Below are 22,462 nucleotides of genomic sequence, written 5' to 3'. Positions count from 1 at the left end.
AACAAGACCTAGGGATTGGGGATTTAGCCCAGTGGTAGAGCGCTTGCCTAGCAAGCTTAAGTTTGGTCCTCAGCATTTAAAAACAAAACAAAACAAAACAAAACAAAACACAACAACAAAAAAAAAACCCAAGCCCTAAAGTAAGGCGTGGGCTTTAGTTATTACCTGTGCACTAACACTGCTTCTTCAGTTATAGCAAATGCGCTGGACTGGTGTAAGGTATTGATTGATAAGAGAACCAGGGCTGGTGATAAGAGAGGGTGTGTATGGGAGCATTTACTTTCTGCTCAGTGTTTAAGGAAACTTAAACGTTCTCTAAAAAATTAAGGGAGGCTTAAAATCTGGTAGGGTACCTTCCTGGCTGATATATATAATATCAGTTTGGGGTGGGGTTTAAGACAGAGTCTCATTATGTAGCTCTAGCTGTCCTGGAACTCATTGTGTAGAGCAGGCCGGCCTCAAACTCATGGAGATCTGTCTGCCTCTGCCTCCCGAGTGCTGGGATTAAAGGCATGTACCAATAAACCTGGCTTAAAATATATTTTTCAATTTGTTGATAGTTTGTTTGATAAAGTATCTGTTGTTTTGTTATATAATAAGTAATGATTTTTACAAGTTATTATCTTCAATATTATTAATTTCTAGGGATAAGATTACCTGATAAGATGTCAAATATATGTTTTAGAGTTTTGTATGATGTATTAACTAACAAAAATTAAAATTACATCCATTTCATGTGCGTGGTGCATATGCTAGTGTACATGTGGAGGTTAGGGGTCAACTTGGGAAAGTAGATTCTCTCTTTGGACCTTGGGTCAGGGATTGAACTACAGTCTTCAGGCATGGCAGTATCTACATTTACCCACTTGGCCATCTCACTGGCCCTAGTTATTGACTTTACATATTATTTCAGTTGCAAGCTAATAGTTCTTTTATTCCCCTGGCATACCCTGTATTAGAGGCTTCATGCTGCTTAGGCAAACATTCTACCTCTAAGCTATAGCTCCTCGACCTAATTGGTCCTATGAAAGAGGAGTAGTTGACAGCTTAATAACTAGACATACCTTTATTTCTTATTATTTGAAAAACATGGTGGTACTTAGGAATTCAGTTTTTAACAATAGTTTTGTGTTTTTACATTTGAACCCTTACCCCAGAGGACTATAATATTGTGCCATTTATTTTAAAAAAAAAAAGTATAGTCAAGCATGGTGGCACCTGCCTTTAATTTCAGCAACCAACAGGCAGAGACAGGTGGATTTCTGTGGATTTAAAGTCAGACTGTCTCAAAAATTGGAAAGAAAAAAAAAAGTTAGTGGGATATTTAGTGCACTCGATGTGAGAAGCTGTTACTATTCAAATGTTATACAGTAGACCTCTAATACATTAAAACCTTTATGGATATCTGAGAAGTAAGGCAAGAGGGTGAGTTTGGAAGCATCTGTGGTGAAGGCTTTCTCCAAATAGAGAGCCACAGGCTACAGTTAAAGCTCTGGGAGCCAGGCTTCTTGAATGTATTCAGTATCGCATGATTAAGCCTCACATGCCTTAAGCAACACCCTCAGTCAGGGTCTACAGCAGCACCTCAGAACCAGAACCAACAACTAGAGAAGCAAACGGGGTGACTGGCTACAGCAAACGGTGAAGTTCATGGTGGTCCTATCACCTGTGCACTTAGGGTTTTTTGCCATGAAATGATTTCAAGTTGAGTTTGGGTGTCAACTGTTTTGAAAGCACTTGGACAGGCTGAGGAGGGTCAGCAGATGGAAGCACTTATGCCAAGCCTGATGGTCTTCCTTAGCCATAATTGGTTGTTTTCTTTAACAAACTAAAAATCTCCAATTCCTTTTTTGTTGAGAAGGGCTATGACTAAAAGTTCCATGCGGACCCACTTAGGTGAAATTACCCTTTGTGACTAGAGGGCAGGTTGTCTTAAGTCCTAAGAAGTGAAGATGTGGAGCATAGTGCTTTTGCAGATCTTTGTGTAAATAGTGTCCCCCAAAAGCCATCATGAAAGGCTTCAGCATTTTCCATACCTACAGATAGCTTATGTTGCACACTGAGCTCTGGAGCATACTACTTTCCGGGCACCTCACTGCTGGGGTGCCTAAGCACTTGGCAAGCTGCTCAGAGGAAGCAGAACACAGTCTGTAATAGGGGTCTCAGTTCGTGTTTCCCAGGGTGAGAAACAGCAGAGTCTGAGATGGATGCTATAGTTCCTGGTCTCCTGTCTACCCAGATGCTGCTGGGGTACGGCTGGGAATTGGAAATGATGGTCCTCCAGTCTGTGCTTCCCCTCAGGGTGTCAGTGTTCCAGGCAAGAAGGGGATGGCTGAACCCTGGAGGGGGGCAGAATCTGGTTTGGTTCTGAGTGAGTGCAGAGGTAGTGAATGGAGGGTCTGGAAGAGAGAATACCTTCCCCAGCCTTCTCAAGGGGAAAGGTGCAACTCTTTATGACTAAGGCTTCCCCCTAGACGATATTTGATGAAGGAGACATCCTTCCTGTTTAAACTGCGTTATTTGATGGCAGATGTGAATTCATAAAGCTTACCCAGGGTGAACCAAGAATTAAATACCTTTTATGGGAAGGAGTGCCCAGGAAGCGAAGCTCATTGGCTGACACTGGGAGCCTATCTAGATGCCTCATTAGCATGGAGACCTCCATGTCCCAGATCAGGTAGTTTGGCAGGGAGTTGGCTCCACACTTGTTCTCAATTCTGAGATTTCCCCAGGGTTTAGCCTGGTCAGCCTCACCAGTTCTTCTGTTTGGTGGCACAGTCCACTTGCCCCACAACTACTTAGTAGTATATGGTGGCCAGATTCCTGTGGGCACCATGTTTTAATAATTTTAAACAAACAAAAACCCCACATTAGTACACTTTTGTTAATTATTGTCAAGCTTTTGCATTTATTGGGTCTTAAGATTGGCAAGTTTTGCCAGGCAGTGGTGGCGCACGCCTTTAATCCCAGCACTTGGAAGGCAGAGGCAGGCGGATCTCTGAGTTCAAGGCCAGCCTGGTCTACAGGGTGAGTTCCAGGACAGCCAGGGCTATACAGAGAAACCCTGTCTTGAAAAAACAAACAAACAAACAAACAAACAAAAAAACACCCCCCAAAACAAAAACTAACCAACCAACCCCCCCCAAAAAAAAACCCCAGAAGATTGGCAAGTTTTACAGTATTACAAACCCACATTTCCTATATCACAAAAAATGGAATGTCAATTGAAGAAAGAAAGTAGTTTGTATTGGTCTATGATTTAGGAGCAGTTAGCATGAGCTCAGGGCATGGCATTAGAGCTGTCTGCTTTTGGAGGAGGAGCTCAGTGCCTGTCTGCATACAAGGGTAGGAGCTGCTGAGAGGGATCGCTTTAGTAGCTTTGTTGTAGTGAGAGTGAGGACGGTTCCTGTCTCATGGGAGGATGAGCACAAGTCAAGGGCAGGTTCACTGATTTTTATCAGTACAATATGTGGGAGTTTTGAAAAGTTCAAGCATGTCAATGCAGGGTTTTGTTGGTTTTTTTTTTTTTTGTGATATTTATGTAAGTAAAAAGCTTGGTTTCTGAATGTTCATTACAGGTATATAGAAGGGGAACTAAATTTTGTATTGATATTGACTTGATACTCTATGATCTTTCTACAGTTGCTGTTGTAGGATTTTGAAATACATTCCCTGGGTTTTTCTTTATTTTTTCCAGGTTTAGTTCCATTTTACCAGATCTGTGCATGCCATGACCCCTTTTTCTTTCTTTATAAAAATAATCTATTTGGCTTGACTGTGTGGTAAATGCTTTTAATCCCAGCACCTGGGAGGCAGAGGCAGAGGGGCAGAGGGGTAGAGGGGCAGAGGGGCAGAAAGAGAGGAAGAGACAGAGGCAGAGAGAGGCAGAGGCAGGAGAGGCAGGAGGCAGATGGCAGATGGATCATTGAGTTTGAAATCTGCCTGGGCAATAGAGCAAGTTCCTGGACAGCCAGGGCTATACAGAGAAAAATTGTCTTGAAAAGTAAAACCCCAGAACACAAACAAAAGTGCACTCACCTGTGCTTTTGCACCATTGCCCCCTCTTGGTTCTCTTCTGTGGAGGTTTCATTTGCAGTACTCAGGATCACTGGACCCTCATTTCTCCTCTGTCCTGTTCCCTTCATGCTCTCACTTGGTTTCATGGCTTTAATAGAGCTTGTGTGTCAGCTTAATCCCTTTAGCTTGACATTTCCCCTCCACTGCAGATATCACATCTACTGTCTACCATAGGCAGCTCAAGCAAATGCACCAGTTCCCCAATTCCATTTCTGGGGCTTCATTTCTCAGTTAGTGTCATTTTAAATGACTTGCTCGACTTGCTCTCCATTCTTGGCTACTCTTTCATATATTCATACCTCCAGCAAATCCTGTTGTCTATTTTCAGCTTAAATCCATAAAGTTGACCACAGTCAGACTGTCCCTGACTCCAAATTAATGACCATATAAAAAGGGATCTCAGTTTATTGTTGAGCTGACACTTGGATGATTGCTTCATAATTAAAGATGATTTTCTTAGGACATTAAGACCTCACTCTCGGCTGCATTGTTAGCTTTTATAATGAAATGTGTCCTAATGCTGACAAAAGTAACATTTAAATGTCTGGAATTTCTAAGACATGAGTGCAATTCTTTAGTCTTTTGGTCTACATACTGAATTGAGTTAAATTTCTAAGACATGAGTGGAATTCCTCAGTCTTTGGTCTGCATGCTGAATTGAGTTAAATTTCTAAGACATGAGTGGAATTCCTCTGAGTTTTGGTCTGCATGCTGAATTGAATTAAATGTCTTTAGAATTAAATTGCTACCAAGATCTTTAAGATTTAGTAAAAGAAATTAAAATAATCAACACTTTGCACTTATCTTAGCCAGTGTTCCACTACTATGAAGGGATACCATGACCAGAGCAACTCTGATAAAGGAAAACACTGGGGCTTGCTTATAGTTTCAGAAGTTTATTCCATTATCCTCATGGTGTGGAGCATGGAGGCGTGCAGGTATACATGGTAGCTAAGAATTCTCCATATTTATCTGAAGGCAGCAGGAGGAGAGAGACAGGAGGTCTTGCTTGAGCATTTGAAACCTCAAAGCCCACCAACAGTGACAACACTTTTTTTCAGAAGGCCACACCTACTCCAACAAGGTGGGTCCTCCTAATTCCTGACAAGTAGCTCCACTCCCTAATGACAAAACTCCCTAATGAGCCTATTGGGGGCCATTCTGTAGGCTTAGATTTCTCAAAAACACTTCAACCTCCCTTCTAGCCCACCAACCAGAGGTTGGGGAGAAAGGAGGTTAGTAGGAAATGGGGGTTGTGAACCTGTTTAGAAGTAGTTCTTTGGGGTGATTTCACTCTTCTTTGTCAGGATACCAGGAATCTGGTCCAATAGCAAATATCAAACAAATCAGTAGTGGCAGCTCTATCCAACAGTGGAAGCGGACTGAATACCCCGAGAAGTTCTCTATGCAGTGACGAGCAACAAAGAAGGGAAGCACAGCAGCGGTAGTGCCCCCCTACTGTTTGTGGGGTTCCATTTATATTCTTTCTAAATATCACATACTCTCGAAAGTGTCTGTTTTCAGCAAAACATCACATGCCCTCTCACAAGACAGTTTCATAAAAACATCACGTGACACAGCTGAGTTTTTAAACAAACCAGAAATTTCCATTTTATCATTCCCATTCAAACCACCACATAGTTTATACCTCCTGCTATAGCTGGACTTGGTAATGTGTAAGAATCACCCAGGTGGTACTGGTTTTAAAAGCATGAAGCTGAGGCTCGGCACTGTGAGAGGTCAGGAAAGGCCATTGGTGAAGGTGCAGCCTCAGTTGCAGTTGATGGCCCACGGCTGAAGGGGTCATGCCAAGAAGTTGAGGCTTGGCACCATGAAGAGAGCCTATGAGAGGCTATTGGTAACACCTAATTGCAGCGGAAGACCCAACTGTATTGGAGATGCCAGTCCCATGGGATAACTACCAAGAAGAACAGCAGTGGAGTGAAGTCAGTCAGCATAGGGTGCTACAGAGGACCGAGCTGGAGAAATGACAGCAGCCCTTTGGAGGAGCCCAGAAGATCATGTGTGGATCCTAGACATTGGAACAAGAAATCATGAAGTCGAAGTTGCCTTGGATACCCCCAAGATGTTAGAGATGCCAGAGCCGTGGGCTACTGCTGAGGAAAGCTGCTAACCAGGAATGGAACCAACCAAAGAGAACAACAGTGTTAGCAGTCAAAAAGAAGAAAGGAGTTGGAGATGCAGAGATTGGAGTTTGCCCAGCTAGTTTTTGGTCTTGCCTTTGTCCAGTAGTTCTTCACTATGATGTTTTGGAATGGTAATGTATATCCTATGCCATGCTATACTAGAATTATGTGATCTGTTTTATGATTTTGATTTTATAGGTATTATAGTTAAGAGATTGTGTGAATCTCAGAACTGACTTTGAACTTGAGACATTTAACATTGTTGAGGAGACTGTTATATACTATGGGACTTTGGAAGTTGGGCTCAATGTATTTTGCATTATGCTATGGCTAGGTATGGCTCCCGTAGACTCATGTATTTGAACAAGCCTATGGGGACTGGGAGTAGAATGTGGTGATTTGAATATGCTTGGCCCAGGGAGTGACACTACTTGGAGGTGTGGCAATGTAGAAGTAGATGTGGCATTGTTGGAGGATATACGTCACTTGGGGGATGGGCTTTGAGGTATGCTCAAGTTCTACCCAGTGTGGAAGTGAGAACTGCCTCCTGGCTGCTTGCAGAAACAAGTCTTTCTACTAGTTACCTTTGGATCAAGATGTAGAACTCTCAGCTTGGGCTGGAGAGATGGCTCAGTGGTTAAGAGCTGTATACATAATAACTAACTAACTAACTAAATCTTTAAAAAAAAAGAAAGAAAGAAAAAAAAAAGGACTCTCAGCTCTTCCAGCACCATGTCTGCCTGCACGCTGCCATGCTTCCTGCCATGATGGTAATGGACTGAACCTCTGAAACTGTAATCCAGCCCTAATGAAAAAAAATTTTTTTTTATAAGAGTTGCCTCAGTCATGATGTCTTTTCACAACAGTGAAACCCTAACTAAGACATAGACTACATACATCCATCTATCACATTTCTGCTAAGACCAGGTTACAGTCAGGTGGCAGAGATAACAATCTATTGATTATTCTTCAGTTTTCCCTTTGCTGTGGGTTATTTGGGCTTACAGCCTTCATACACCCCATGCAGACACTGAGATTGTGACTGCTGAAATATTTTGCAAGTAGCCACCTCCTCTGCTCAGTGGAAACCATCTGCTGCTCAGTGGGGTCCAGTGGGGTCATTTCATCTTCTGGACTTTTGAGGTGGATCTTCCCTTGACCTTCAACAGAGCTCTAGGCCCTTGACACCAGTGCCTGCTTTGGTTAGCTCTGGGCAGTGTGCCCTTGAATGACATGCAGCTGTAGGCTCGGGAGTTGGAAATCACTTTCTCTTTAGCACTTGATATGTTTTATATCCATAAAATGTCCTATCGTATAAAATAGGGCCAGAATATCTATATAACAGCGTGGATTCTGGGTGTATGTAGATTATGTTCTGATAACCTTTAAACGTTAACATGTTGGAGGCATTTGAGTTTCCCTGATGTTGGAAGAGGTTTTTGTATTTGTTTGTTTGTTTGTTTTTATTGTTTTCAGAATCCCTCTGTGTAGCCCTGCTGTCCTGGGACTCACTCTGAAGACCAGGCTGGCTTTGAACTCAGGTATTCACCACCTTTGTCTCCCAAATTCTGGGATTATAGGTATGTGCCACCACTGCCCAGCTGAGTGTTTTTATACAAGAGACTTTTTAACCAGTTTCTCAGTTTTGCTGAATTTTTCTAACTGGAACAGTTTATAAATATTTCTCTTATAGTTCCAAGATCCTGAGTACGTGTGCAAGAGGAGTTAAGGAAATTGGCATTTTTAGCTATCCTTTTCTATCTCTGGTGGAGGATGGGGAAATTTTTTTTTCTATGAAGATTATGTAAGTTAAAAGTTATCATGTCATGTTTCCCTTTGTATTATTAAAGATACTCACTATTAGAAACAGAAAGCTGTATTATTTCACGGATGAGTTAAGTTCACAATTCAGACAACTTGAGTTTTAAAAGGTCCATTGTGATTGGCCATTGGGCATATTAAAAACTAGGATATGGGCACGTTAAGTGCTATAGCCTTTTTGGAAAATAATTTGGGAGCTTTTTAAAAAGTTAAACATACACTTACATGACACAGTAATTCCACTTGTAGGTATCTGCCAGTTAGAAATAAAAATACATTCACACAAAGACTTGCATGTGAATGTTCAGAGTAGTATAAAGTCATAATATCCCCAGACTGGACACAGCTGAGATGTCCATTAACTGGGGAATGGCTAAACCAGGTGTGCTCTATATGTGCAGTATGACAGTATATCAATAAGAAGGAAAATACATGCCCCAAATGAATCAGCACAAAGGACATTGTAGTAAGTAATATGAGCTACATAGAAAATACCATGTGTTGCATAATTCCATTTATATGATATGCCCAAAGCAGGTCTGTGTTTGCTCTAGGTTATGGCAAGGAGTATGAACTGAATGCACAGTGTCTCATGAATGCTTCCAGGGCATGATATTGTTCTAAGACTCTATCATAAGGATTGCTGGAGTGGTAAATTTAGAATAGATGGGTTTTATGATACATGTTACACTATAAGGTTATTTGAACTAGGTGAGGAAATCTGGGGAGGTGACTCTGTGGTTAAGAGTACGCTGCTCTTGCAGAGGATTGGGGTGGGTTCCCAGCACGTACACTGGCTGGCTCATAACCTTACCTGTAATTTCAGTTTGAGAGGCAGCTGATGTCTTCTTTGTCCTTTGTGGGCATATGCATGCAGAAGGTGTACACACACACACACACACACACACACACACACACACACACACAAAACAAGTAAATCTTTAAAAATAGGAAATAAATTAAAATTGATTTCCCAATTAAAGTATTAAGAAAAATATTGGTATATATAGTCATTTGAGAAATTATGAAAAGAGATACAGTCTTACTGGTAAGAGTAAAAAGATGTTTGAGTTGAACTGACAGCAGTGAAAACAGTTCTTTCGTTCATGCCTTGGATGTCATACATGTCAAGGATAGCCATTTAAAAGACTCAGTTTTCCCATACTTGTGTACTGTGGCTGGTAGAGTAAGTTAGTACTGCAGTTACATTTTGGGGGGAAATAATTGGTCAAGATGTTAATGTTTACATGCCTTACTGTTACATAAAATGTTCTAAGGAAATAATTAGAAATGCAGACAGACAAGGATTTGAATTGGAAGTGTTCCCTATACTGTATAGATTAACCACAAAAACTAAAAGCAACCTTTGTGCTGTCCCTGTTCTTTCTTTGACAGAATGGTTAGGTTAAGATTTTTGCAAGGAGTAGAAACTGTTTTCTCATTAGCTTAAGTAAAACTTGTTGTTGGTTGAAACAGATACAAGTCACTCAGCAGCCTGAGATGGTGGGACCCTTGAGGGCTCTGGCACTGGGGAACCACAGCTACCTTTCTCTTCTGCACTGAGAAAGGTCAAGCCAGTCCCTTCTTTTTCTGTAAATGTGCTTTGTCCTTGGCCTCTTTGTTTGTGAGCCAGTGCTGTATGCCAGCCCAGATGGATTCAGTCTTGTATTTCTGAGAGGTTCCAGAAGCATCTGAATAAACTCATCCTTTTAAGTCTTAAGTGGGTCGGTGAGCACCTGTGGTTGGCCTGTACTGAGTTTACTGAAAATGAAACTGCATTGGGTTATGTATTTTATAAGTTTCTGTGATGGTGACTGAGATCGGTTATTACTAACTTAAAGTATACCTGAGGCCTTCTGAACTCTAAGCTGGTTTCTGTTCTTTCTCCTTAACAAAGACTGCCAATGAAAACCCATTGCAACTGGGCCGCTTCTCCATCTGACACCCCTTTCTTCTGATGCATACCTTCTGCTGCTTCCTGATCTGCCAGCAGCTCACTGGAGCTCTCTCACTGGGTTTTCTTTGCTCATCCTTTAATATCATCCTTACTCTGTGCTTGCTTTTCATGTCACGTCCATGTTGCATGTTTTCTTTCTGCTTTGTAGCTATGGAAACCACCCATTATGATTTTTCTCCTACACCCCTTCCTATTAGGAATGCCATTCTCAGCAGCACTGACTAGGCACACATACTGCTGTACTGGCTTTCCTTTCCTGCTCCTCTCTAGGGCGATGCCGTACTGTGCTTCACTCGGCCTTGTAATCCTGACAGCACTGAGGGTGATGTATACAGCGTATACAGTGTTTACCCACTTACACAGTCTTTTTTTTTTTTTTTTTTTTTTTTGTCCAAGATAATGCTTTATTTTGGGAAGATTGAGAAATAATTCTAAGCTATGTTACAAAGCTAGCTAAACTGTATAATATATTATCTTTGTATACTTTATTCAAAACTTTAATTGACATTCATTCTACACAGGGAGAGTTGGTTAAAGATAGTTTTTTTTTCTTTTTCTTTTTTTGGAATAAGCCGATTTTATTGTTTGTTAATCATGCCACAACTTTTTTCCTTTTCCTTTTATTTATTTATTATTTTTTTAATTATCAAATTGTAATTTTTACTTTTTAACACAGGGGTTATAAACACAAAAATACAGGATGTGGGGAAGGGGATGACACAGGAGCATAGGTGTTCAGGGGGAGTACAGATATCTTTCAGAACAGGGTATCAGCTGGGTGAAGGTTCAGGGGACAGGTCACTATGACTCTGCCTATGATTTACTTGTCCTTATCTAAGTTGGTAGTATCCGACAAGGCTGCCTATTTACAAGGTCTATGACTACTCAGGCTGGTAAATTTCCACAGAAGCTGCCTGTTTACAATAGCTTATAGCCATCTGTTTCAGTGTTTTTCCACAGAGACCTAAGACTTTGTGTTAGCAGGCATGTATGCCAGGCCTATTGCTGATTTTAGGCTTATGGCTGACTTTAGGCCTTCAGTGTATAAGCAGGGCTGCCCCTGACATCTCCTCCCTTCTCCAAGTATAGAAGGGCTATGGCGATTCTAATCTTGCCAAGGTAGGGATAGAGGCCTGACCTCCAGTAATTAAAGGGGATCTTGTAATGGCTCCAGTCTTCCTGTTGTTGTCCAGTGAGGCATGAGGGCCATACCCATCCCAATGTCTTTTTTCTGGAGAGGGGATATTTTTGACATCAACCTCTATGCAGTCAGGCTTGTCCCTCAGGGAACCCAGAAAGATATTTTTAACTTTTATTTATATTCCCTTGCAGTGCTTAGCCTCATAGCCTACGCAAGAATTCAGATCGCCAGTCAGAGGGGGTTCTGGGTGGCCCCTCTCTGCTTGGTCTAGGGGTGGAAGTCCCGTCTTTTAGGTTGGGTGGAGATGGGATTTGGGAACACCCTGGATAGAGTAACAACCTCATCTTGAGTCTCATGGTCCTCCATAGCTAACTTATGATAATGTATCTGAATAGATTTTGCTATCAAATTATCTATCTGTTGTTTTACAAAGTTAGTCAGCCTATTTAAGGCCCAGGGACCAAAAGAAATAAGCAAAAATAACCCAATTAATGGTCCCAAGATGGAAGGAAGTAGGATTGATAACCATGGAGAGGTTGAAAACCAATTCTTGTACCAGCTCTCATCTTTCTCTTTCTCTCTCTGTCTTTTCTCAAGACCTTCTCTGACCTTTTTCATGCTCTCTTTAATCATCCCTGTTTTGTCTATGTAAAAGCAACATTCTTCTTTAAGGGCTGTACACAGTCTAGAGCTGCACACAGTCTTTTCTACTGTAAAAGAATAAATCAAGTCCAATAAAGTCCTTTGCACTTTTTGGAGATTACTTCAGACAATGAAACGAGGGATTTCTTCAGATTAGTGATGTCAGTCTATAGCTGTTTGATGTCCTTGTCAAAGGCCCATCGAAGGTCTGAGTAGTATAAGTCTGGAGGCCAGCATCAGGATTAGAACTCCTAACAGCAGACATCACAGGTGATTCATTTTTACTTGAGATACTGCCCAGGTTAGAGCTCCTGGGAGCCCCGCTTCCTCTGGATTTTGTGAGGTTGAGTGCAGAGCTGCCACCTGTGGTCTGCTCAGTGCTCAGGCCCAGACCGGAAGTCCCACTTACATATTCTTGTATTTTAAAGTGGACCATTTATTATAATTGTAAATTTTTCCTCCATCTTGAGAAATACAAACTTTTTCCCCATAAATCTAAGAGTAATTTCTAACATGTTTTTTTTTTTTTTAATGTGGTTTGGCCAAAAGAGAAAAACCTTATTATTAATGGATATATATATATATATATATATATATATATATATATTCAGTATATTTGAGACTATTATTACAAAATTTTCTTTATACTAAAGACACAGAATCTAAAGCGTTTTGAGTGCTAATGATCCATGAGTAACTTCTGTACCAAGCATCTTCGTGCAGAAAAAAACAATACTCAGTGAAAAAAATACAACCAGTTCAGAAATGTGCTGTATAGACAGTAGAAGTTTACAGTGTTGTGTGCAGAGTTCTTACAAATAAGGTGACCCATAGAAATAATAGTTCTTTATAAACGTGAGATGAATGTCCATCCAGTTGGAATATTGAAATTGGTTGAAGGTTAAGTGTTCAGTTACTGTGTGGGACAGTCAACAACTGGAACCTCAGCCCTGTGAATTTAATGCCACATTATATGTTGATAAATATAAAAAGCTGATGTAAATCTCCTGAAGTTGTGCTATATGGCATATACAACAAAGGCTTGGGCATTTCATCCCATTACCCTAGTTGCAAGCACGTTGTGAATCAGAAGAGTCTGAATGCAATGAGAGGCGTGCGGTGAGAGGGTAGGCCAGCAAAGCCAGCTCTACAGTTATCAGAAGTAAGGTGTTAGGAATCCTGTAGCATTTTAAAGATTTTTCAACAGTCGGCAGCTATTACTGGCAAGATGATTTACATTAAGAAATGTACTTTGATTCACGATTCAGTGTCTAAATGAAGGTAGGAAGATAGATAGAAGAGCTAGCCATAAAATAAATGTGATTGTTATTTGACCCTTGTAGTTTGGACAGACTTGATACTGTGATAAACAGCAGAGATTTGGTTGCCATTCAGTCGTAGGTCAGGACTTGGATAGAAAGCACGTGAACTGTGTTGGACAGGCTGGCTCAGTGAATGGGATGCTGCACACAGAACAGGACACCAATGGAAGAGCCTTCTTACGTGGACTTGTGGAGTGTTTCGGCTGGACTACGTCCCTCTTTATAAAGCAGAGCGCTGTACCTAATAAATAGGACACATTTAATGACATGAAGAACTGAGTTCTTGAAATTTACATTTGATAAAGCAAGTATATGTTAGGTGGTTTGTGCTTGACACCATTGGCTGTCTTTAGAAAGTTGATTCAACTTCAGGGTCCATCCCAAGGCATCTCTAAGTATCCTCTGAATATGGAAAGAAACAAATGAAGAGTTTATTTAGACACTGTCATTACCTAGCTGTGACTGTGGCCTATGTAAATATTGTCATTTTTAAAAAGCATAAAATGAAGCATGTGAAAGTGTTTTCTTCAGACAGAAGGATAAGAAGGTGCTGGAAGCTTGGTGATTACAGTAGACAGGGCTTGAGAAGCGACTTCCCACAATTACTGTATCTGGGCAGGAACAAAGGTTGGATGCCTGTGCTAGAGCGGCCGATGGGATTCCAAAGCTGTCTCCTGTGGAAGAAACCATCTTTCCCTACACTGCGACCCTGCTAACCTGCGCTGCATGCACTCTGCGTCTCCCTCACATGTGCTCTGACTCACGCTCAAAGCAATTGCATCTTTAAGGTCTTCTGGGATGGTTGTTGCCATTGGTCAGTTTTGATAATTTTTAATGATATTTTTATTTGTTCCTTTTTGCTAGCTGGATTGCCTTTTGCAATTCTTACTTCAAGGCATACCCCCTTCCAACGAGGAATATTCTGTAATGATGAGTCCATCAAGTACCCTTACAAAGAAGACACCATACCTTATGCGTTATTAGGTGGAATAATCATTCCATTCTGTATTATCGTTGTAAGTTAAACCTGCTTTTCCAAGTTTGTAACTGTTGAACATGCGCCTTACTCTTGGGATGGTGGTTTATTATTAATGGTTAAATGCATATCCCTCAGGAATTTTAAACAACCTTTAATGGAAGGCTTATTTTATGGAGCTATTTTAAATGAGTTCAAAAGAATAAAAATATGTAATTGGAGCCTAACTTGGTATATGTAGATTTTCTGCTAATTTTTTGTCAACCAACCCTACCTTGTCAACTTTAGAGTTAATGTTAAATTAACATTTAATTAATTTGGAAATATCATTAAAATCATCACAGTATCTGACTAATAAAGAAAAGTAATTGTTTTATAAGTTATAGTAACTAATGAAAAGAAACCTTTTACTGTATAAATGTGTATTTCTTAAAACTGAGATTCTGAAAGGAAGGATGCTGCTCTTTCAGTCTTAGCATTTTCATGGGCTGTCCTGGAGCATTTCCTAGCTGCTTACCTGGAACTGTTCCCGGGATCTGGTGGGGACAGGGGCAGGGGTGGGAGGATTGTACAGGAATATAGGTGATTGTCCTGCAGTGTGGTAGAGGTTTAAGAGATCAGGGATTCCTTTAGTCTGTCTAGATCTCTACACTGAGTTTTTACTAGTAAAGGAAAACAAGCCCATGCTGGTTTGTAGAAGGAAGTTATCTGTTTAGAGACAGGGTCTCTGTGTTGCTAGCCTGGGCTCAGGTGCTCTTTTCTATCTCGGCCTCCTGAGTAGCTGTGACGTCATGATTGTTCCCTGAGCCTGGTGGTGCATGTCTAAACTCCCAGAACTCAGGAAACTGATGCAGGAGGATTGTAAGTTCAAGAGCAGCTTAGACTACTCAATGAGACTATAGTTGGAAAACAAACATGCACATATATACAAGGCGTAGTCTGGGAGGAGTTAGGAGTTAATATGATCAAAGTATATTGTATTTGAATGAAAAATGAAATAAAAGGAGCATGACTGCTCCTAAGTGGTAGATCTAAGGGAGAGCAAAGGCAGAGGCATCTAGAATGGTCCAGACTGGATCAGGCCATAAGAGGAAAGAGGGGAGAGAGTGAAAGAAGGAGAGAGAGGATCCTGAAGCTGAGAGGTCAGGAGCAAACCAGGAGACTAGGAGAGTAAAAGGCTGGTGCAGCCAAAATGGCTGGGTTACATAGGGAAGAGAAGCTGGGGGAAGGGGCCCGGCTCAGTCCCTGGGATAAGAAGTTTCAGATAGGAGGTGGGTATTTCAGACAAGATGTCTCTATAACAGGGTCCCTTTGATGTGCTATATAGGTACCTCAGCCATTTGTCCTGGGTTTGAGACCAAACATCATGAGTAACTTAATGAGAGTTCATTAAAACACACACGAGAGAGAGAGAGAGAGAGAGAGAGAGAGAGAGAGAGAGAATGAATAAACAGAATAAACCAAAATAGCCTTTTAAGACAAACAGCAAACAAGTAGACGTTTTTAGCTTAAACACTGTAAATAATTTAAGAAGGGGTCTTATTGTTGCAAATAGTAGCTGATGTTGGATGAGATTCATTTAATGCACTGGATGTACTGTCCTCTCCATTTTACTCTGTTCAGGTGACACTGGAGGACCCACTAGAGTGGAGGGCAGTGGCAGAGCAGGGGCCTTTGCTGTGTGGTGAGGGTTTACAGAGCCTCTGTAGCATCCAGGCTCCAACACCACAGTCCGAAGTGGGAATGAAGCGATGCTTAATTAACTTGGAGCAAAGAAAGAAAGAAAAAGAAGGAAGGAAGAAGGAAAGACAGGAAGAAAGAGAGGAAGGAAAAAAGAAAAGAAAGGAAAAGAAAAGAAAAGAAAGAAGAAAGTGGAGAGAGCACTCAGTGGTTACTGGTCTTCCAGAGTATCCAAGTTTATTTCCCAGCACCCATGTTGAGTGGCTTACAACCACCGGTACCTTCAGCCTCAGAGAATTTGACACCTTCATCTGGCCTCTGTGGGCACCTGTGACATACACAGAGACACATGTGCACATAAATAAAAATTTAAAAACTTCCAGCATGGTCTTTCTGAAGTTATCTTTACATCTAGTAAAATGACAAGTGAATTACTATGAATCAAGGTCCTTGAAGTATGCATTATTTTTTTTAAAGGTGCTGTAAGAGAACTGTTAAATGGACAGGTGAGATAGCTCATCAGGTAAAGCTGCTTGCTGCCAAAGAGGACCTAAGCTCAATCCCTAGGACACCTGAGGTAAAGGGAGAGAACTGACTCCTGCAAGCTGTTCTCTGACCTCAATTTGTATGTGCACACACACAATCAACATGTTGGTTTCATGATTTGTCCATGTTTCTAGGAGATTGTTACAGATTGTTAATCAATCATCTGAATGTTGATTGTGTGTGTAAGTACCCTTTTCCCAAGTAAAACTCCTTATCAGCTGCTATTTTTTAAATTAGTATCAGCAGAAACAAATTTTGCTTCGGACAGCAGCTTCATGTACTAATTTAAAGTAATTTTAGTTTACTTATTAATTTAGTTTTTTTCAGGCACTCATTAATCAGATTTGTATATATTGAATTTCACTTATTTAGAAGTAAATTGGAGGAAGAGAGGAAGTAAATCACTTAAAATCTCTATTGATTCAGACTTTGCACCAGGCCTTTGGCATGGTCTGCAGATGATCTGTAATTACACTGGCGATAAAGTCTGTAAGAAACCCGGAGACAAGGGAGGATTTCAGTACAGAGATGGTCAGCAGTTTAGTAACTGGGGCTAATAAAAATCTCCTCACTCCAATAACTCATTTTTGGCTGTCGAGAAAGATTCTATAAAAGGCTATAAAGGAGTGGAAGCAAGGAGAGCTGCTCGGAAGAGGTGGGAGAAGTGGGAGATGTGGAGGTGCACCAGTGAGTTCAGACTCCTCCTGGGCTAGCAGGCCCTGAATGAAGGAAAGAGCACTGTACGGATGCTGTGTGACATAGTCTTTGGTGGGGACGTACAGGAGCCGGAAAGAGAGTGCCCTGAGCATAGGCCCGTGGGCGGAGCAGCCATGTAGAACATTGTCTCCTTTGTAACACTGCCTTCAGTGCATTAGTAATTTATCATGTCTTTACTGTCCTTAGTAAATGGAATGTGAGAAGTATTTTGAGTTGTAGAATTAATTCCATAGTTTGCTAGGTGTAGACTTGACCAAAGATTAAGACCAAGGAGTTATAGACCAACGGGCAAGACTAAGTACTAAGTGAGTTGAAGAATGTGACTGTCGGGATGCAGATCACAGATTGAATAAAACGTGACTTAGGATTTCTTCTGTTTCTCTCAAAGAGGAGAGCATGTAACTTTAAAAAAAAAAAAAAAAAAAAAAAAGCACCTGCCAGCGTTAGAGCCTTCCCACCACCCTGTACGGGTTTTAGTTTATGAATGCCACTTGTGTAGGTCAGCTCTGCAAATCAGAAAGCAGGAGCAGGGTCTGAGTTGCCTACAGCTAGCTGGGGCCGCCTGGGAGGAGTGAGCTGTGCTCCTCATTCTGGAATAGTTGGGTTCTGAGGTGTGGAGGTCCCCCCTGCTAAGCTGGTTAATTAAGACACTTGGTTTGCCTCCCACCACCAAAGATGAACTCCATAATTTGCTAGATTCTTCTCACTAGCAGCCCTTCGGGAATTACCAGAACTCCCTTAAAGATCCAAAGAAGCAATATAACCTTTAAAGCAGGGCTGGGTGACCCTTAGCAAAGTAGTGCAGGTGCAGTGACCCCAAGTTCACTTCCCTTGTCCTGTGACCCAGTCTCCAAAAAGGGTTTTCATGAATTCACTAACATGGAGACTATTTTTGTGTGGTGTACTGTGTTGAAGGGATTTTGGCTTTACCCCAACAATGCCTTTCAGTTAAAGTTTATCTACACCTCCTGTTTTAGGCTCCTGTGTCAATTTTAGCTTTCTGATGAAAAGTTAAGAAATCGCCCTGCTTTACAAAATCCATAGTCTAATTGGCCGAGTTTTAAGACTCTGACTAGGGGCCCTAGGAGCTATTGAAGCAGACCCGAGGGGAGCAGTGCTGGCAGCCGATCCTTGAGGTTCCTTCAAGGGAGCCATTGTTTGCCTGTGGCAAGACTGGTTCTACGTATAGGCCTTCCCTGATTGGACATGTCTGTAAACTGAAGGTGAGGTAGAGAAACAGTAGATGTCTCAGGGGAAACTTAGTTGTATATCCCTCACCTTCCTCCTAGCCTGAGTTAGCAAGCTCACTGTTGCCTAAGTAGTGTGCATGCCAGTTGCAGGCCCATAGAGTGCATCCTCTTGTCGTATTTAACCAGTAAACGCTAGGATTCATAATGTCACATTCAGTATTTGGATTTCTCAGGAGAGTGGTGAGTGAAGTGACCCTGTGAAGTTGTTCTTTAAGCTCTGGTGCTTAACACACACACACACACACACACACACACACACACACACACACACACGGGGCAGGGCCGGGGAGATTGACCAAGGTAGCAGTCCATAGCATGCTTATGGGAAGACTTTAATTAATATATATATATTATATATATATATATTATAACTCCATTTTATAAAGCATTGAAATATGGAAGGGATCACCTGAAATGACACCCCTCATCTCCAGGGAATGAAGAGTCCCAAGTATCAGTTTGGTTTCTTAGTAGGACTCTTTGAAGGAGTTTGGCTTTCCCTGAGCCTTCTGGATCGAAGACCTTGGTGGTTGAAATACTGCCCTTTGGCCTCAGACGTAGATCCACACTTTATCCTGTAGTTTTTTTTTTTTTTTACTTCCTAAAATGGCTTTACTCCTTTTAATATGATGAATGACTTTGGCTCAAAGGAATGCTTGAGCAAAATGGCGACCATAGAACTGAACCATGGTTATATGAGGAAGGTTCTCTGGGGAGTTTATGTTCTTAGAGTGAGCCACAGTTGTCTTTTGGGATCAGTCTTCATTTGAATGCAAGAAGAGAGCCAGGGCTGTTGCTTCCTGTAGGCCACTCACTGCTCTTGGCTCAGCCCGGGCTGTGCCAGCAGTGCCTACAGCTGACCTGGTGTTTTTCCTTTCTTTACAATCAGATGGCCTAAATTGACTATTTTAAAAGGGGAAGTTTGTAAAACATAGATCATTTACAACTGAGCAGTTGAGTTGTTTGTTTGTTTGTTTAAAGTGACTGCTTGTTGTTTTAACAGCCTGCTTCTTTCTTTTTCAGATGATTATTGGAGAAACTCTGTCTGTTTACTTTAATGTCTTGCATTCGAATTCCTTTGTCCACAATCAGTATGTAGCCACCCTTTACAAAGCCATCGGGGCCTTTTTGTTTGGAGCCTCTGCTAGTCAGTCCCTGACTGACATCGCCAAGTACTCTATAGGCAGGTTTCGGCCACATTTCCTGGATGTCTGTAAACCAGACTGGTCAAAAATCAACTGCAGTGATGGTTATATTGAGAACTTCATATGTCAAGGGAATGAAGACAAGGTCAGGGAAGGCAGGTGAGTGTGTGATCTCTAATGCCCCTGTTGCTTTGAGTAGCACCCCTTGGCTACAAGGTTTGGGTGACTGGAAGAGGAGCTGGCTACCACTTTGAAAGGAGAAGCTTGTATAAGCCGAGGAATGAATGAGACTGTGAACTGCCAAGGAATGGTTGTAGTCATGAACCACCTACCACCCCATTCGAGATCCTTATCTACTGCTTAAGTCATGAGGCTTTGTGTCCGTTAGGAGCATTTTATTGAAATGTTTTATTATGATGTATGAGAATATAAGATGAATCTGGACCATTTACTTCAAGGTTAGTAAACTATTTTCTAAAGATGCTGATTCAAGGGCTGAAATGTGGCTCAGTGGGCAAACGCTTCTTCTACTCAACTAGTGTTGCTTTGATACTATACTGAAATAAAGTTGTAAGTTAATAGTCTGTGCGCAATCCACAAACATGAAATCTGTCCATCCTAAATCACGGTTTTGGTTTTTGTTTCATTAGGGCTTGTGTATAAGCCTGTGTCAGTCCACACCCTTCAGCAGCCCTTGGGTCAACTTTCTGTCCTTGAAGTCCTTACTGTTCCATGTTTTCTAGGACATTGTGTGTGAGATCATTCAGTGAGAACTCTGATGTATCTGTCTTCTCATGATTTGTCCATGTTTCTAGGCGATTATTACAGATTGTTAATCCAATCATCTGAACATTGATTGATATTTAGGTTATTTCTAACTTGGGGCCATAAAAAAATGAAGCTTTAGCTGGGCATTAGTGGCATACCCTTTAATCCCAGCTCTTGGGAGGCAGAGGCAGGCAGGTGGATCTCTGTGAGTTGAAGCCAGCTGGTCTACAGAGTGAGTTCCAGGCCAGGCAGAGCTTCACAGACCCTGTTGCAAAAAATAAAAATGAAATAAGATAAAAGCTGCTATAAATATTTGTGTGCATGTAATACACTTGTATTTACTTGAATGAGTGCCTAGGAGCAGCCCTGCTGAGTCTGCAGCATCCTAACAGTGTCATCAACACTGCAGGAAGCCGCCAGGTGTCCCAGTGGGTGTCCATTTGCATTCTTCCTGGAATGTGAGAGTTTCCCTACAGTCCTCCCTGCCCTTACTAGTTTTTCCTGTTAGCCATGCTGCAGGCTTCCTGTATCTCAGGGTTTACGTTTGTATTTTGTCTTTTGTCCATAAGTGCTGCTGTGGCTGGGTATCTGTGTGTGGCCTTTGTCTTTTCAGCTCTGCCGCCTGGAAATCTCTGCTCCACTCTTGTCCTTAATAAAGAAATGGGCTCTGTGTTCTACTAAGTTGTAAGAGTTACCGACTCTAATAAATGCCCTTTTTGTGACATGTTTTGAGATATTTTTTCCAAATCAGTTGGTTTTTATTTCTTACTGGTACTCCTTGAAGTATAGAAATACAAACTTTAAAGACCTTTTTTGTTCCATGTGATGTTTCTGTGTATGCACGTAGAGGCCAGAGGTCAGCATCACGTGTGTTCTTCAATTACCCTGCACTGTATTTTTTGAGCCTGTGTCTCTCTGGAGTGTGGTGAGGTGATTCCTTGACACTTGACTGGTCCCTTAGCCCCAGAGATCCTCTGTTCTCAGCCTTCCCAGTGCTGGGAGAATAGGACTCAGTCCTCACGCTGTTTCAAGGGAGCCATCTTCCCAGCCTTTGCAAAGTCTCCAGGAAACCCAGTTTATCTTTCACTTTCATAGTTTGTAGTTTTGGATCTTAATGAAATGTTCTCTCCTGTGTATTATAAATCTATTTTAGCGCTTCCAGCATTTGAATTTATTTTTGTGTATAATGTAAGGAAAGTATTTCTTTTTTTCTCAAAGACTACACAGTGTTTCTAGCCTTATTGACAACTCCATCTTTTAATTTTAAACATTACTAGCACTTTTGTTGAAAGTAAAGTAACTCTGTAATGTGGCTGTGCTGTTGAGTGGTGTCCACTCATTAATCTTTGTGTCCTCTCTGCAGCATCATGCCACACCTTATAGTGTTTTAAATCGAGGACTTTCTGTTCTTCATGTTAAAGCTTTCCTTGTCTGTTGTAGGTTTGTGTGTGTGTCTCTCATTTGGTAGAATTGTCATTGACATTGTTTCACATCTTTACATTTATGGTGACTTGTAATCTTTTTAAAAATATATCTTTTCTATTTTGTGTGTGTGTTTTGTCTGCATGCATGTATATGCACCATAATCCAGTCCTCTGAACATTGATTTATATTTAGGTTGTTTCTAACTTGGGGCCTTAAAAAAATGAATAAATAAAGCTTTGGGGCTGGAGAGATGGCTCAGTGGTTAAGAGCACTGACTGCTCTTCCAGAGGTCCTGAGTTCAATTCCCAGCAACCACATGGTGGCTCACAACCATCTGTAATGGGATCTGATATCCTCTTCTGGTGTGTCTGAAGACAGCTACAGTGTACCCATATAAATAAAATAAAATAAAATAATAAAAAAAATAAATAAATAAACGAATGAATGAAGCTTCAGTGTGGCTCACCGCTGCCCACAGAGGCCAGAGGAAGGTGTCAGATGATTTGGAACTGGATTTACAGACATTTATGAGCCTTACCTTTGGGTGTTGAGAATCAAACCTGAGCCCTCATGAGAGACTAGCAAGTGCTCTTAACCGCTGAGCCATCTCCCCCTCACTGCCCTCCCCACCCCGTGGCATTAACACTGAGCCTCCTAACTCACAATGGAGGTGTCACTTTTGAGGTTTTCTTTAGTTTGTGTTATTAGTGGTTATTTCCTTTTCCATCTTGTTCTACTTTTGATCTCTGGAGCCAAGGAGATTTCAAAGCCAAGAACAATCTAGGACTGGGGTGTGGCTCAGGAGTAGAACTCTTGCCAAGTGTGCACAGGTGGGTTGATAGGAGCAC

At 41.4% G+C, this 22,462-nt stretch overlaps 1 protein-coding gene across 4 annotated transcripts in view; it reads left to right on the top strand.

Annotated features, from left to right (window-relative positions):
• Plpp1 (phospholipid phosphatase 1) overlaps window positions 1–22,462 on the top strand; it is a 65,939-nt gene that overhangs the window by 35,375 nt on the left and 8,102 nt on the right. For 3 of the 4 annotated variants that reach the window (XM_034523326.2, XM_076916204.1, XM_076916203.1), the window contains one exon: window positions 19,300–19,580. In XM_034523326.2, coding sequence (XP_034379217.1) covers window positions 19,300–19,580 — 281 coding nt within the window. Of the gene's footprint in view, window positions 1–13,971; window positions 14,124–19,299; window positions 19,581–22,462 lie in introns of all 4 variants that reach the window. The other variant, XM_034523327.2, reaches the window with a different exon arrangement.

Source organism: Arvicanthis niloticus, chromosome 19, assembly GCF_011762505.2.
Source record: "Arvicanthis niloticus isolate mArvNil1 chromosome 19, mArvNil1.pat.X, whole genome shotgun sequence".
Classification (NCBI taxonomy): Eukaryota; Metazoa; Chordata; class Mammalia; order Rodentia; family Muridae; genus Arvicanthis; species Arvicanthis niloticus.
Note: the sequence above shows the minus strand (reverse complement) of the source record. Positions and strands in the feature narration are given on the sequence as shown.